The sequence below is a fragment of the Eschrichtius robustus genome, chromosome 12 (assembly GCF_028021215.1).
Source record: "Eschrichtius robustus isolate mEscRob2 chromosome 12, mEscRob2.pri, whole genome shotgun sequence".
Taxonomy (NCBI): Eukaryota; Metazoa; Chordata; class Mammalia; order Artiodactyla; family Eschrichtiidae; genus Eschrichtius; species Eschrichtius robustus.
Genome location: NC_090835.1, coordinates 52,907,320 through 52,925,374, shown reverse-complemented (window position 1 = coordinate 52,925,374; position 18,055 = coordinate 52,907,320). Strand labels below are relative to the sequence as shown.

The 18,055-nt window shown below is 41.9% G+C and overlaps 1 protein-coding gene across 1 annotated transcript in view; it reads right to left on the bottom strand.

Moving 5' to 3' along the window:
* The window catches only part of DYNC1LI1 (dynein cytoplasmic 1 light intermediate chain 1), a 46,277-nt gene extending 29,242 nt beyond the window's left edge, over positions 1-17,035 (bottom strand). The window contains exons 1-2 of the mRNA XM_068558367.1: positions 16,803-17,035; positions 16,536-16,609 (exon numbers count right to left, since the gene is read on the bottom strand). Coding sequence (XP_068414468.1) covers positions 16,536-16,609; positions 16,803-16,948 — 220 coding nt within the window. The 5' untranslated portion in view covers positions 16,949-17,035. The remainder of the gene's footprint in view (positions 1-16,535; positions 16,610-16,802) is intronic.
* Positions 17,036-18,055: the final 1,020 nt, after the last annotated feature.

The following is an 18,055-nucleotide window of genomic DNA, read 5'->3' as shown; positions in this document are numbered from 1 at the left end:
AATATTAAACATTCATATTTTACACATTTTAAAATAAGTCTTAGGCCTCAATTATAATGACCATTTTCTGCTGCTGTCACCTTTTTATTTTTTTTAACATCTAAATGAACTCTGACATGATTTGTCTTGATGGTAAATGTAGACATCTGAAAATAGACTTCCTAAAATGTCTAAGAAGGCCAATGAAGACATACTCTGTAAACAAAATCTCATTTGTTACCTACTATTTCCAGAAATCTCATCTGAGGTATTTGCAAAGATATAGTCTTGTTCTAGGGTTATACACATCTTCCAACCACATTATTCGTTAGACTGCTTTTTCTCTCTGTCTTAACCCATCGGCCTCCCAGTTCTCTTCTCTCACTACATAAACATACCACTCAAAAGTGAACATTCACCAAGTTCATACCACACTCTAATCCATTCCGCACCCTGCAGCTGAGTGATCTTCCTGAAACAATCATGCCACTCTCCCTCTTAAGACCCTGAAAGGGATTCTAGTTAATGATATTCATGCTGAAGCATTTAAAGGGAAATATACCAACATCTGCAATTTACTTTGAAATGCATTTTTTTTCATAGTTGCATGGTGGGACACATATGATAAGGCAAAAATAGTTAAATGTTAATGGAAGAATCTGGGTTTCGGTATATGAATATTAACTGTAAAATTCCTTCAACTTTTCTGTATGTTTGGAATTTTCATAAAATGTCAGAAAAAAAACCCTAAGGGTCTTCCTGCTGTTCTCGCAGTAAAGGGCAAACTGTAAAGGCCAATGTCCCTTGCAAAGGCCCCCCTCACCTTTCCTGCCCATCTCTCACCATGTCCCACCACCTGCACGCTAGCCTCCAGCCATTCACAACTTCTTCCAGTGCAGCAGAGAGGCCTCGCTCTCTCAACTCTAAATCTTCGCGCACACTTTCACTTCTTTCTGGAACATTCTTCCCCTCCCCTCACTGCACCTGGGAGAACCCTACTTTATTCTTCCTGTCTCAGTTTAGTCTCCTCTAAGAAGCTTTCTCTGACTCCAGAAGTCCGGTTAAGCACCCTACTTTGTACTTCCACAACATACCACACACTTCATATACTTCACTGTAGTGTGTCAGCTTATTTGTGTGTTTCCTTCAGTGTGTCACGTCTGTCCCCTTCTTTCAACAAATATTCTCTGGGCAAGTTCTCTTAACAGTAAGCAAGATATAAAGTCCTTGCTTTTAAGATGCTTACAGGAAAAAAATTATCCCATTCTTAACGGGCACTTGCTTGCTTGCTCACCAAAACCAGAAACCATATCTTAGTCTCTTTGGGCTGCTATAACAAAAACACCATAGGCTGGGTGGCTTTAAACAACAGACATGTATTTCTAACAGTTCTGGAGGCTGGGAAGTCCAAGATCAAAGTGCTGGCAGGTTTGGTGTCTAGTAAGGGCTGGCTTCCTGGGTCAGGGACAGTTTTCTCACTGTGTCCTCACATGGCAGAAAGGGTGAGAGAGCTCTCTGACATCTCTTTTGTAAGGGCCCTAACCCCATTCATGAGGGCTCCATCTTCATGACCTGATCATCTGCCAAAGACCCCACCTCCTAATGCCATCATATTGGGGGTTAGAATTTCAACATGAATTTGAGGGGACTCATTCACTCTATAGCATCTGTCCTATACAGAGAAGACCCTTTAGCAACATTCTTATTTCTTAATCACAACCACATGGAGTCTCTGTATTCATAACTATACCTCATCTGTCATTGCTTATCCTGGACCTTTACCACAATCTACTATAGTAATTCATCACTCATATCTATAAAATTTAAGCGGCTCCCTCTCATCAATAACAGATCATAAAAAACATACCTCCTTCACTAAACTTAGGAAAACTTTCTAGTCACTGTACCGAGCTGCCTTGCCACAGCCAATCTGAACTAAGTTTGAAGATACTAAAAAGTCCATCATGAACCTCCTCTTTATTCTATTATACAATTAGAAGAATCAAAAAATGTTAAAATTCAGGATGCCTATGTTTGGAATTGATGGACATTTAAAAATCATCTTTAATGGCCTAACCATTCAATAAACAAAAGCCATTAAATTCCAAGTCATTTTTGGAAAACAAAACACAGAGCCTAATAGTATGAGTAAAATATAGTAAGAATTACATACATACTTCATTCTACCCAATTAATATACCTTTAGGGTGGCAAGTAGGGCAATGGGGCCTGTGTGGCTTCAAACAATGCTGAAAGAATGCACCTACGTAACATCTATGAACTTTAAGAAAGTTTTATCTTCAGTTCCTCAGCCTTCAGCTGGCAGTGAAACAGACACACCAGCATTAAGTGTGCCAGCCAAATAGTTAATGATCTGTAAACATATACTTGTACAAGTAGAGAGTTCCTGTTTAAACAGACTAAGATGAAAGCCCTTCTACAAAGCACTCTTTAGTGAGGATGTTAAAATTATTCTCTAAATAGTTCATCTAAATTTGCATTTCTATATTAGGTTTTCTTAAAGAGGGCATATTTTAAAGGTGTTTTTAAAACAAATCAGGGAATTCCCTGGTGGTGCAGCAGTTAGCATCCCATGCTTTCACTGTTGATGGCCAAGGTTCAATCCCTGGTCAGGGAACTAGGATCCCACAAGCCATGGGGCACAGCAAAAAAAAACAAAAAAAAAACAAAAAAAACAAAAAACAAAAACCATAACTAGAGCTTCCAAGACAAGATGGCAGAGTAGAAGAATGTGAGCCCACCTTTTCTTACAAAAACACCAAAATCACAACTAACTGCTGAACAATCATCAACAAAAAAACGCTGGAACCTACCAAAGAAGATATCCTACATCCAAAGACAAAGAATAAGTCACAATGAGACAGTAAGAGGGGGCACAATCACGATAAAATCAAATCCCATACCGACTGGATGGGCGATCCACAAACTGAAAAACAATTATACCACAGAAGTTCTCCCACAGGAGTGAAAGTTCTGAGCCCCACGTCAGGCTCCCCAGCCTGCAGGTCTGGCAATGGGAGGAAAAGCTCCCAGAGAATCTGGCTTTGAAGGCCATCAGGGTTTGATTGCAGCAATTCCACAGGACTGGGGGAAACAGAAACTCCACTCTTGGAGGGCGCACACAAGGTTTCACACACATCAGGACCCAGGGAAAAAAGCAGTGGCCTCGTAAGAACCTGGACCAGACCTACCTGCTGGTATTAGAGGGTCTCTTGCAGAGGCGGGGGGCAGCTGTGGCTCACTGCGGGGACAAAGACACCGGCAGCAGTAGTTCTGGGGAGTACTCAAGGGTGTGAGCCCTCCTGGAGGTGGCCATTTTCTCACCAAGACCTGGCCCCTCCCAACAGCCTGTAGGCTCCAGTGCTGGGACACTTCAGGTCAAACAACCAACAGGGTGGGAACACAGCCCCACCCATCAGCAGACAGACTAATACTTAAAGTCTTCCTGAGCACACAGCTCCCCACTAAACACACTCCATGACACAACCCTGCACACCAGAGGGACAACACCCACCTCCACCCACCAAGGCAAGAGCCAGTTCCTCTGACCAGGAAGCCTCCACAAACCTCTTAGACACTTTCATCCACCAGGGGGCAGACAGCAGAAGCAAGAAGAACTACAACCCTGCAGGCTGCAGAATGGAAACCACAATCACAGTAAGTTAGAGAAAATGAGATGGCAGAGGAAAATGTCCCAGATGAAGGAACAAGATAACACCCCAAAAGAACTAAGTGAAGTGGAGATAGGCAATCTACCTGAAAAAGAATTCAGAGTAATAATAGTAAAGATGAGCCGAGATCTTGGAAAAAGAATGGAGGGACAGATCGAGAAGATACAAGAAATGTTTAACAAAGACCCAGAAGAACTAACGAACAAACAGAAATGAACAATAAATAACTGAAATAAAAAATACACTAGAAACAAACAATAGTAGAATAAATGAGACAGAAGAACGGATAAGAAGACAGAATGGTGGAAATCACTGCCACAGAACAGAATAAAGGAAAAAAGAATAAAAAAATGAAGCCAGTCTAAGAAACCTCTGGGACAACACTAAACACACCAACATTCGCATTCGAGGGTTCCCAGAAGGAGAAGAGAGAGAGAAAGGACCTGAGAAAACATTTGAAGAGATAATAGCTGAAAATTTTCCCAACATGGGAAAGGAAACAGTCACCCAAGTCCAGGAAGCACAGAGAGTCCCAGGCAGGATAAACTCAAGGTGGAACATGCTGAGACACGCAGCAATCAAACTGACAAAAATTAAAGACAAAGAAAAAATATTAAAAGTAATAAATAATATACAAGGCAATCCCATAAGGTTATCAGCTGATTTCTCAGCAGAAACTCCACAGGCCAGAAGGGAGTGGCATAATATATTGAAAGTGATGAAAGGGAAGAACCTACAACCAAGAATACTCTACTCAGCAAGGTTCTCATTCAGATTTGACAAGCAAAAGCTAAGAAAATTCAGCATTTCCTCTAAGATCAGGAACAAGACAAGGATGTCCACTCTCACCACTTTTATACAACATAGTTTTGTAAGTCCTAGCCACAGCAATCAGAGAAGAAAAAGAAATAAAAGGCATCCAAATTGGAAAAGAAGTGAAACTGTCACTTCTTGCAGATGACATGATACTATACATATAAAATCCTAAAGATACTACCAGAAAACTACTAAAGCTCACCAATGAATTCGGTAAATTTGCAGGATATAAAATAAATACACAGAAATCTATTACATTTCTATACACTAACAAAGAAAGACCAGGAAGAGAAATTAAAGAAACAATCCTATTTACCACTGCATCAAAAAGAATAAAACACCTAGGAATAAACCTACGTAAGGAGGCAAAAGACCTGTACTCAGAAAACTAAGACACTGATGAAAGAAATCGAAGATGACACAAACAGATGCAAAGATATGATATACCATGTTCTTGTATTGAAAGAATCAATATTGTCAAAATGACTATACTACCCAAGGCAATCTACAGATTTAGTGCAATCCCTACCAAATTACCAATGGCATTTTTCACAGAACTAGAACAAAAAAATTTTTAATTTGTATGGAGACACAAAAGACCCCAAATAGCCAAAGCAATCTTGATAAAGAAAAACGGAGCTGGAGGAATCAGGCTCCTTGACTTAGACTATACTACAAAGCTACAGTCATCAAAACAGTTTGATACTGGCACAAAAACAGAAATATAGATCAATGGAACAGGACAGACAGCCCAGAAATAAACCCACACACCTATGGTCAATTAATCTACAACAAAGGAGGCAAGACTATACAGTGGAGAAAAGACGGTCTCTTGAATAAGTGGTGCTGAGAAAACTGGACAGCTACCTGTAAAAGAATGAAATTAGAATATCCTTTAACACCATACACAAAAAAAACCTCAAAATGGATTAAAGACCTAAACGTAAGACCTGACACTATAGAACTCTTAGAGGAAAACATAGGAAAAACACTCTGACATAAATCACAGCAATATCTTTTTTGATCCATTTCCTAGAGTAACAGAAATAAAAACAAAAACAAACAAATGGGACCTAATTAAACTCAAAAGTTTTTGCACAGCAAAGGAAACCATAAACAAAATGAAAAGACAACCCATAGAATGGGAGAAAATATTTGCAAATGATGCAAGGGATTAAACTCCAAAATCTACAAACAGCTCATTCAGTTCACTATCAAAGAAGCAACCCAATCCAAAAGTGGGCAGAAGACCTAAATAGACATTTCTCCAAAGAAGACATACAGATAGCCAAGAGACACATAGAAAGATGTTCAAAATAGCTAATTATTAGAGAAATGCAAATCAAAACTACAACGAGGGACTTCCCTGGTGGCGCAGTGGTTAAGAATCCGCCCGCCAATACAGGGGACATGGGTTCGAGCCCTGGTCCAGGAATATCCCACATGCCATGGAGCAACTAAGCCTGAGCACCACCACTACGGAGCCTGCGCTGTGGAGCCTGTGAGCCACAACTACTGAGCCTGTGTGACACAACTACTGAAGCCCGCACACCTAGAACCTGTGCTCTGCAGTAAGAGAAGCCACCACAATGAGAAGCCTGTGCACTGCAACGAAGTGTAGCCCCCGCTCGCCACAACTAGAGAAAAGCCTACGCGCAGCAACGAAGACCCAATGCAGCCAAAGGGAAAAAAAAAATGCAATGAGATATCACTTTACACCACTCAGAATGGCCATCATCAAAAAGTCTACAAACAATAAATGCTGGAGAGGGTGTGGAGAAAAGGGAACCCTCCTATGTTGGTGGGAATGTAAATTGGTACAGTCACTATGGAGAACAGTATGGAGGTTCCTTAAAAAACTAAGAACAGAGCTACCATATGATCCAGCAATCTCACTCCTGGGTATATATCCAGAGAAGACCAAGGTTCAAAAGGATACACGCACCCCAATGTTCACTGCAGCGCTGTTTACAATACCCAGGACATGGAAGCAACCTAAATGTCCATCAACAGAGGAATGGATAAAAAGGATGCAGTACATATATACAATGGAATATTACTCAGCCATTAAAAAGAATGAAATAATGCCATTTGCAGCAACATGGATGGACCTGGAGATGATCATACTAACTGAAGTAAGTCAAACAGATAAAGACAAAATATCATATGATATCACTTATATGTAGAATCTATAAAAATGATACAGTGGGGCTTCCCTGGTGGCACAGTGGTTAAGAATCTGCCTGCCAATGCAGGGGACACGGGTTTGAGCCCTGGTCCAGGAAGATCCCACATGCCACGGAGCAACTAAGCCCATGCGCTACAACTACTGAGCCTGTGCTCTAGAGCCCGCAAGCCACAACTACTGAAGCCCACACACCTACAGCCCGTGCTCCACAACAAGAGAAGGCACTACAATGAGAAGCCCGCGCACCGCAAAGAAGAGCGGCCCCTGCTCGCCACAACTAGAGAGAGCCTGCGTGCAGCAACTAAGACCCAATGCAGCCATAAATAAATAAATAAATTAATTAATTAATTTTAAAAATGATACAAATGAACTTATACACAAAACAGAAACAGACTCATAGAGTGAAACAAACTTATGGTTACCAAAGGGGGAAGGCAGGCGGGTTGGGGGTGGGGGGTGGTGATGGAGATAAATTGGGAGTTTGGGATTGACATGTACACACAACTATTTTTAAAATAGATAACCAGCAAGGACCTACTGTATAGCACAGGGAACTCTGCTCAACATTCTATAATAACCTAAATGGGAAAAGTATTTGGAAAAGAATAGATACATGTATATGCATAACTGATTCATTTTGCTATACACCTGAAACTAACACAACATTGTTAATCAACTATACCCCAACATAAAATAAAAATTTTTAAAAAACTGTAACTTTTCATTAGATCAAATTCTATTATAATAAAGTTATTTTCATGTCCTCATGCAGGCACTGGGCAACTTTTTCTGTAAGGGACTAGACAGCAATATTGTAGGCTTTGCAGGTCACATAAGGTCTCTGTCACATATTTATCTTTAGTTCCCCCCCCCCCAACTCTTTAAAAACGTAAAAAACAAACCAACCCCATTCTTAGCTTGCTGGCCATACTAAAACAGTCTATAGGCCAAACCCTGTCCTAGTGGATGGACCAAAAGGAGGAAAGATTTGTTGATCCAATTACAGTGAAATTCTCCATAGCAAATAAGCCTGTATTTCAAATTACTTGTCTGAACCCTATTCAGATAAGTCACTCTCTGTGAGTGAACCAAGTACAGGGTCCAAGCACTCAAAAGAACTTCGGTTTTACCATAAAGCAGTAACAGCCATCAACTCTCACTTCTCAGCTCAAATTTGAAAACCAAATTGATTACAAAAGAAAAACTCCACACAAAGTCACCAAAACAGTGTAGAGGTAAAGGTGTGCTCATGATATTGTTTTATGTCCTCAAAAGATCTAATTCAGCAATACGATGTACTGTCCATAAACTTTATAATGATAATTTAATTAATGAATTAAATACGTGAAGATCTAGGAGATGTGATTTCCAACTATAACACTGTCACCATTAGATGTGTGAACCCGGACAAGTCAGGTATTTCCATTTGCTCCCCGTCTTCTAAACAGAGGGGGAGGTAAATCCAGACAATCTCTAAAGTGATGGATTTAAAATTCTTTGACTATTAACAATTCATACCTCCTTGATCAGTGATACACTAGAAAAAAAGTTTTTTTATAAGACATCAACAGTGTTTTAAAAAGACAACATAAAAACATGAATCATGAAAATGAGCAGTCAGAACACTCAGTACACACAATACGTTAGCAACAGCTATCTTGAACACTTCCCATGTATGCCACTGTTTGAAGTGTTTTACAAACATTACCTCATACAATCCTCACGATAATCCTAAAAGGCAAACAGTATAATCTGAAAGATTAAGCAATTTGCTAAAGAAGGGTCAGGATTTAAATCCAGCAATGCTCCTCCACACTATTGTCACTGTCATTGATCGGGAGCAGCTTCCAGTCTTCTCCCCCCAGCTCAAGACAGACAGGGATGACAAAAGGTAAAAGTAAGCAGCACTCTGCCTCCCTTTCCTCCCAGTTTCCTTTCCTGCTATGGTGGAAAGCTGAAGCACTGTACTCCTCTTGCTCAGCACAGGTTTGTGTGCCTGATGCCTGCTTTCTATGCAGACCTTTGATTCACACTTCCACACTTCTGTAGGAAACTTTATGGTCCACAGCATCATGACAGAGAGAATTCTAACCTGCCATAGTCCTTCTTTATCCAAGTAAGATACCAACACTGTAAAATTAACATTTTTGATTTGACTCTGTATGATATAAAATAAATTATCCTCTTTTACCTGAAAGCTCTGGTGACGAGAGCCATGAGGAGTCATCACTGGAGGTACTTCTGGGCTTGGACCTTCTTCATGGCCTTCCATAAATTATCTGATGACCCAGATAGGGTGGGGGGTTTTGATCTGCTGTCCATCTCACAAAGAGCATCTCCTCCCTTGCCTCAGCCGGCAAGAGCAGGGAGAAACTTAACCAGCTGTAGCACCTGCACCCGGTGATTCAAGACTACCTCCCTCCAATACGTCAAGGAGTGCACGGACAGTGGAAAGTTAGACAAACCCAACCCTGAATCCTAGCTCAGCTGCGTAACCTGGGGTTCAAAGCCCTCTTCTCCAAAACAGTGAACATGCTACATAGTAAAGCACCTAGCAGAACACTCAAGTAACAAGCATAATATATGATACTCCCACCCCACCAGTTGGCCAAAGCCCTACCTTTGAATATCATCATTCAGCAATCCACATCACATTAAAAAATAGAACTTATTCCTTTATCATTTCTCTCCCTCTTGCAGCCTGACTAGACATGAACTGAAAACCACTGCGTTTAATTCAATAAACATTCACCAAAGCCAACAAGTGCTGATCCCAATGGTTATGAACAGTTCCTATGCTCCAGAAGGTCAAAGTCACACTCATGCAATAGTTCTTAATTAACAAACATGAAATATATTTTACAATAAAATTGCCTTTAAATTAACATGCCAATTTTTAACCTACCTAGCAGATAGGCAAAGATTAAAATGAAGAATCCTTGGTGTCAGCAACAGTGCTAGACAAACAAGTACTTTCACATACTGATGGTGGGAATGTAGAATGGTACAGCTTTCCAAAAATACTGTTTAGTAATATACAAAAAGACTTAAAATATGTATACTTTTGACCCAGCAATTCAACTTACAAGAATTTATCCCAAAGATAATATTTGGCAAGTGGAAAATGGGGTATAACAATAATAATCTGTTTACCAATCTTATAATTATGATAGAGCCATATATTTTATTCAGTCATTAAAAGGGAAGAAATCCATATCTACTGCCACGCAAAAAAACCCTCTGATACATAAAGAAAAAACATCTGACTTCAAAATACAAGGTATGAGCCTATTTTGTTTAAAAAACAAATATACCCATAGAAAAAATGAACATTCTTATCCTCATAAATTTTTTTTTTCTCTCTCTCTGGCAAGAAACATGTATTACTTTTATAATTTAAAACAGTGAATACTAATTTTAAGAGGAAGGTATGCTACACATAATTTCTTTCAGTTCTTTTAATCCCAGGAACTATGAAAGAATCTCAGTTAGGAGGCTGTAATTTGCCCACAATCCCACAGCTTCGAATGGTAGGAAGGGCTGACTCCCACACCTGGGGGGCCTCTAGTTAAGGACTCTTCCACACCTGAGCACCCTGGGCCTTTTCACCACGTTCTTAGCTACAGCAACACGTTCCCTTAGTCCTGCAGTGTCCTCCTCCCCACCCTACTAAGCAAAATTTTACTCAGATACCACCTTTTCCATAAAAACTTATGTAAGCTATTTAGCAATTATTTCAGACTGGCATTTGATTTTTTTACTATATACTTTGAGTCCTTCCCCACAGAAGGTTATAAGCTCCTGGAGGGCTCGGACCTAGTGAGCCCCGTTTCCTCCAGATGACCCAGCAGAGCATTTTATGCACAGCACGTTCTAATAAATACTTGATGAACAAATAAATAAAGAGGTTACCTGTGAAGTCTAACAGCCACTGCCCTGACTTTAGAAATAAGGCCCCAAAATGTTAGTCCATGGTCACTCAATAGCAACAGTCCCATGCTGAACTTGGGTCTTTTCTTTTTCCCAACTCAAAGCTCCTGTGTGTTTTGCATTTTCAAAGTACTTTTGCTGACCTTCTCTCACATGGACTTCACACCAGCTGAATTACCACTGTACTGGTTGACATCTGTAGTTCTTCCAGCTCTGTTTTCTGTTTTTGACAGCAGCACTAAGGGGAAATATATGAACCACTCTTGACATTTCTTAAACCTGCATTGAAACTATACCTCTAGCTGGAATAAAGTAAAAGCTGGTCATCAATCATCCAACGTTTATTTACTGAGCACCTATTAGGGGCGAAACATCATATTCCATTAACCAGAAACCTCTATTAACTGGCACCTGTGCTTACTGATAAAATTGATGCCCGTAATAGCCTAAAGCAGGGGTCTACAAATGAGCCCACAGGCCAAATCTGGTCTGCTGCCTGTTTTATTTATTTATTTATTTTTAAAAATTTATTTATTTTTGGGTGTGTTGGGTCTTCGTTTCTGTGCGAGGGCTTTCTCTAGTTAGGGCAAGCGGGGGCCACTCTTCATCGTGGTGCGCGGGCCTCTCACTGTCGCGGCCTCTCGTTGCGGAGCACAGGCTCCAGACATGCAGGCTCAGTAGTTGTGGCTCACGGGCCCATTTGCTCCGCGGCATGTGGGATCTTCCCAGACCAGGGCTTGAACCCGTGTCCCCTGCATTGGGAGGTGCTGCCTGTTTTTGTAAATAAAATTTTACTAAATACTGCCACACCCATCCACTTACGGATTATCTATGGCTCTTTGGGGGCTACAAGGGCAGAGTTGAGTAGTTACAACAGAGACCATTATGGCTCACAGAGCCTGGATTATTTACTATGTGGCCTTAATAGATTGCTGACCATCATAAAATATCAATATGCCATTGGACTCTGAAAAACATTTTATATTTTTTAGCAGTAGTGACACATAACAGGCAATAGTTTCGTTAATCCTTTGAAAATAACCAGTCCAGTATCGTATATGTGGTAATATGCGCTATTCCTTGCATCACATTCCCATAACCAATCATGCCAGAAAACAGCATCTACTGATAAAAATCTGTGTTTCCCACAAGTCATATAACCTTGGGGATCTTTAATCCCAGTTTCTCCCAAAATTAAGTTTCTGACTGAACAATCTCATTATTTTTAGAGTAAGTCCTCACACAGAAAACCATTCACTTCCTTGACAAGTTACTTCTCTGAACAGATCTCTAGTCCAGTGTATATCTTAAGGTTTCCTACTTGCAATAATCCAAACATAATAGAAACTAGTTTTACTCCTGATGATGCTCAGTATTTGGTGGGGCTTTGTTTGGCTGCACATTATCCTGAATTAGCACCTTCGGGAAAAATGCAGACTCGAGATTTCTTCCCTGAGTGGAATCAAACAGCCCACGTATACAAAGAAATACTTTATTAATTTAAACCCAATTGCAATATGTTCTCAAAACATTTCTTTAAAAATATACAACTCACAAGCTTTACAATTAGAAATAATTACAGAATGTCAGAAGAGATAAGACTTGAGATGACTAAATCCAAATATCTTAATTTACAGATGAGAAAGATGAGGCTTACATTATTTACCGAAGGGCCAACTAGTTTTCATTAATTCATGCTGGCCTTAAATCAGGAAGTTATACTGATGTCTTTTCTATAAGCCAGGCACTGTGCTGGGGTCCAGGGCTACATATGTATCTTCACAGACAATGAATTCAATTAATCTTTATCAGTAAGATTTTTTTGCAGTGAGACAGATTACATCACGAGAATCAGATAAAATTCCTTAATAACTGCTAAACATCTTTTTGCTTTTCCTACAAAGAAAGCTCTCTTTCTGTAGAGAGACAGTCCAGTGGAGCCAGGCTGCACAATTCAGAATCCTGATGTTGTCCCTTTCTGGCTATGTAACCTCACAGCAATTTAATTAACAGCTCTGTGTTTGTTTCCTGATCTTTAAGGGGATAATCACGGCATGTAAACAATCCTTATGTGGCTGGTACAGGTAAGTGCTCTATAAATTTTAGGTATCATTGTTGTTGTTATTTTCCTTAGGTAGTTTTCTTACCAAAACATGGTTAAGTAACCAAGGTATGAAGAAAGTGCCCTCAAAAACAGCTATTGAAATACATGTAATTACAATCTCTGTAGTAAAGTTTGATTAAATATAAAGGGTAAAGAGAAAAAAACAGTTCTTCGAAGGAACATTTATAAGTTAAATCCTACTTAAAATACATGCACAAGGAATTTTGCCTTTTAGGGACTTCCCTGGTGGTCCACTGGTTATGAATCCACCTTCCAATGCAGGGGACGCAGGTTTGATCCCTGGTCGGAACTAAGATCCCACATGCAGTGGGGCAACTAAGCCAGCGCGCCACAACTACTGAGCCCGCGCGCTCCAGAGCCCACAAGCCCTCACGCCACAGCGAAAGACCCTACGTGCCACAACTAAGACCCAACGCAGTCAAATGAATAAATAAATATTAAAAAAAGTTTTTCCTTTTAATATTAAGAACAAACAAGTTCATTCTCAAAATCTTTCATGAAACAATGGTTAAATGCTAATGCCATAGTGTTTCTGGGTTTCACTAGGGGTCAGGCCTGGGTCGAGTAAATGACTGCTTCAACATAAATGCCATGGCAACAGACGTGTCCCTCATTAAGCTACATCCTAGAATCCAACAAATATTTGGATTTTAATTTAAAATAATCATTAGTATTTTTACTCAAAGATGGCCTTTTAAAAAAGTTATGCAGTAGGAAGAGTACGTGGCACTTACTCCCTTGAAGGAACTTCTATCAAGTTGGAAAACCAGGCCAGAGCCACAGAAGGCACGATCTTTACAGCTGTGTGACCTCGGAAAACTCACTGAACAGGTCTCTAAGATTCAGTACCTCATCTGTAATTGGTGTTAACATCTATCTCCCAGGTTTTGGGGGGAATGGGGAAAGGGGGACAGAGGAGGCAAACTAAGATTCGTATGAAAATGCTTTGAGGATGGCTTACACACATGCACACATTGCTAGTTCTGACCCCCTTCACCCACAGGCAGTGGGAGGGGAGGCCGTGTAGCAAGGTAAAGTTAAACTGCAATTTGTGTTTGGGGTACTTAAGCCTTGATCAATGTTCCTATTCTATACAGTTGCTGGAAACGTAAAATCTTGTTATAGCCTCAGATTTGGTTTTTTAAATACGAGACTCCAGAGATCACCGTAATTCATGAAAGACATATTAGGGCCAAGCATCCTCCTGCCTAGCACCTTCAAACTCTTAACAAAGAAAACCACAATCCCTATTTCTCTATTTCTCCCCTCTACCAGCATAAACTGAATGCGGCCATAATATGTGATGGTAAAATGTCTTTAAGAAATCTTTAGAGGTATTCTAGAAAATTAACCCTATTTATGTAATCAGTATAAAAATCTGTTATCAGCTTTTTCCAAAGCTGAAAAGGACTTTGATGAAAGTCCCAATAGGAACAGTACTCAAAAATTTTTTTAATTTTAAGCTTGTATAACTTGATACTAGATGGAGCTTTATGAACTATTAAGCTCATATAAGGGACTTCCCTGGTGGTCCAATGGTTAAGACTCTGCACTTCCACTGCAAGGGGCACAGGTCTGATCCCCAGTTGGGGAATTAAGATCCTGCGTGCCACATGGTGTGGCCAAAAAATAAAATAAATTTTAAAAAAAAGCTTATATAAAAGGAAATTTAATCTGTTCTAAGTTTGGAAGGATGGAGGTCTAGAGCCTCTAAATATATTCAGCCATATGCACTGACCCAGTGTCAAAGGCAGATTAAAAAAAGGGTTTAAAAAAAAAAGCATGGTGCAACCTCAGTGCAAATTAGGAACGTTAAGAAATGAACAAAACTGTCACTTTTGTTTCACTAAAAACAGAACCATCTAACTAACATCTAGTGCACAGGAATAACTGGGAGGAACTTATAAAATGAAAACAAAATTCAGGAATCTTATCTTTACAATGGCAGTATTTGAAAAGTCTTATTTAACTTAGAGTATTTGAAATATAACCCACTTCAATGAGGTCACTTTGTGTTAGGTCCATTTTAGTTTAGCGCTTAATAGTAATTTGTTTAAACTAGTAACCTGAAAACATTTTCTGAACTTTTTTTTGCTCTTGGATCCTAATCTATCTCTGCCCTATAAATATCAGTTACGTAGGCACTAACTCAATTTTTAAAGAGTTCTGATAAAATATTTTCTAATCCAGTTAAGAGACTCATCACAAAAAGTCACTGTGCTGTTATCACTTCACAAACATTATCTCATTCAGTTCTCCCCATAACACTAGAAAGTAGGCATTATTATTTCTATAACATCCATTTTAAGGAAGAAGAAATTGAGGGTCATAGAAGTCAAAGAACTTGCTTAAGATCATAGGACTAGTATGTAATAGGGTCATGAATGAACCCAGGTGAATCCGCAGTAGGTACTTTCAATCACATTAAAAGCAAAAGTAGGGACTTCCCTCGTGGTACAATGGTAAAGAATCCGCCTGCCAATGCAGGGGACCCCGGTTCGAGCCCTGGTCCGGGAAGATCCCACATGCCGTGGAGCAACTAAGCCCGTGTGCCACAACTACTGAGCCTGCATGCCACAACTACTGAGGCCCGCGCGCCTAGAACCTGTGCTCCACAACAAGAGAAGCCACCGCAATGAGAAGCCCACACACCGCAACAAGAGTAACCCCCGCTCGCCGGAACTAGAGAAAGCTAGAGCACAGCACCGAAGACCCAACACGGCCAAAAATAAATAAATAAAGTGATATATATTTAAAAAAAAAAAAAAGGTAACACTAATTTTTCAACTAGCTCCAGTAACTTTAAATAAATAACGCCAAGAATCATATATTGTAGATTGTCAAGAGTTCATGAAAAATAATTTGTTTCTACCTAAACATTCCCATTAAAAGCGGACCCTGACAAGTATCATTTGACTTCTTTGTTTCCCTTCCTGTTTTTAAATGAACATTAAAAAGTCTTGAGACATCAATACCAAAGTTTTAAAATTCAACGATCATCCTATAAGCCAAACTTCAAATTTTCACATCTAAAGAATATGAAAGAATCTCTAAGTTACTTTGGAGCTAAGCCTGCAAAAATGTGAACCTGTGAATTGTTCTCCACGTCCACCCCCAGAGTCAGTAAAGAAACAAAATACTTCCAGAGAGCAGAGGGAATATAGAACAATCAGGAGATTTGAGACATTAGACCATTTCTCCTTATTACACCCATCAGGCCGAAGGGACTGAACGAGAAAGGTAAACGTTTACTGCACTTTACAAATTTCAGAATTATAAGTGACAGTGAAAAAGACAGCTGCAACACGAGCCCACTGTACCCGTAAAAGCTGAATCAAATAATTACATTTATCACGACTACACCAGGTCTCATTTCTAGCTTCTGTAAATTATACAAAGAGCCGGCTATTAAATATTGATGGCATGCCATTTGCACTGGAGCTATCGCGAAGAGCCTCCTGCTACCAATTTTTGTCATGAAAGAAAAACCATCCTTATTCTCTAGGTAAACCCCAAGCCACTAGAATCTCTCAGATGGGCTATCGCATTGTCCTTCCCGGAGGAAGCTGTCAGGGCCAACCCCACACACCCAGGGGAGGAGAAACTTTCAGGGGAGGGCGGGTCCCTGCAGGTCCCGGGGCAGGGGTCCCTGTTCTCCTTCTCCCCCAGCTGTCAGCCACAGGTCGGGCGGCGGGGCGGGGCCAGCCCCGGCTGTCCGCACAAAGCGAGCCAGAGAGCAGCGGGCGGACTCAGACCCAGGCCACGCTGGGGGGCCGCGCAGGGCGGAGCAGGTCGGGGCACTTACCCAGCAGCAGCACGTTCTTCCCCGCGGGGAGCTTGGAGCGCGAGCGGGTGGAGACCTCGCTGAGGATGCAGGACCTGGCGGGGAGCAAGGCGCACGCTCAGGCTGGAGCCCCGCGAGGGAGAAACGGCACCAGCCTCGCGCGCCCGGGCGGGGGCGGCCGAGAACGCGGCGGCCTGGGCCGGGCGCCGAGCTCCGGCGGGCACGCGACCCCGGGGCGTCCCCGGCCCGGGGGTACCGGCGGGGACCGGGGAAGGGTGCGGTCCTTACCAAAGGTTCTGCCCGTCCTCGTCGTCCCCTGCCGCGGCGCCGCCGTTGCCCGAGGTTAGCTCGTTGGCCAAGGGGCCGCCCGTGTAAGTCGAGGTTAATCCCCCCGGAGAGGAACCGAAAGAGCCGACTCGCCCCACAGCCGCCATCTTGGTCGGGAATCTCACCGGTCCCGGCAAAGCTGAATGAGCCAGGCTGCGGCGGCGGCGGCGGCGGCGGAGGCGAGAACCCGGATATGCAGCGTTTGGCGCACGGCGGCGGGGCGGGGCCTGCGGGGGTGGGGCCCAGGCCCTGCAGGGACTGACGGAGCGAGAGACGGCGAACTGCGCGTGCGTAGCAGGCCGCCAGCCGGCGAGGAGGAGATGCGCGTGCGCAGGTGGCCCGGCGGGCTGCCGTGCTGCAGACCTAGTCGTCCTGAGCTCAGCGGGCTGAAGTGCTTCCTGCCACCCCCTCCGCAGCCCTAGGCTGCAGCTGGGCGCGCTGGGGTGTGTCAGGTGAACAGTGCTCCCTCCCACTCTTCAGTCGGGTCCACAAACCCCGCAGCGGGTGTGGAATTGCTGCACTGTCATTGCCGTCCCGCCTGCTGCAGTTGGAATTGGTTGTTCTTTGTACGTAATACAAAAGAGATTCCTAATTTCATCCTGGAATCTCTTTTCACCATTGTTCTGCAAATTCTCTGCCTCATTCCTGTGTCGTCTTCTTTCTTATCTTAGTGGAGAACTTTCTCCATTAGTTTTATGAGAAAAAGGTGTATGGCTACATTTTTGGAGACCTGTGTATTCAATCAAGGCCCAGATGAAAGCTTAATGAAGGAAATATTTACAAAGGTGTGACTGATCCGAAGAGATGCGGCTAGCAACAGCAGGAAGATTTAGGGCTGAAGGGGGAAAAGGAAGGGATGTTTGCTAGAATCCAGAGAGCTGCAGCTATAGGAAAAGTGCTGATCAGCAAGATCTGTGGCTTTGAGTAAAGGAACACAGCACTAACCGCTCTTTCTGCCCCGTGGTATCCTGCCAGTGTTTCACATTTGCAACCCTACCAGAAGCCAGAGGGCAAAAAACTCAAGCAAAGCAATCTATGCAGGCTTACCTACCTGAGCACAAAGAAGGATAGAGAAGGGTGCAGAGTGGATCTGGAGGGGCAAACAGAAGATATCGAGCTCACCTTGTCTGTTTGAAATTGCATGTAGTCTATACTCAGTGATAGTTTGGCTGGGTATAGAATTCTTAGGTGGCAAATTATCTTCCCTTAGGTTT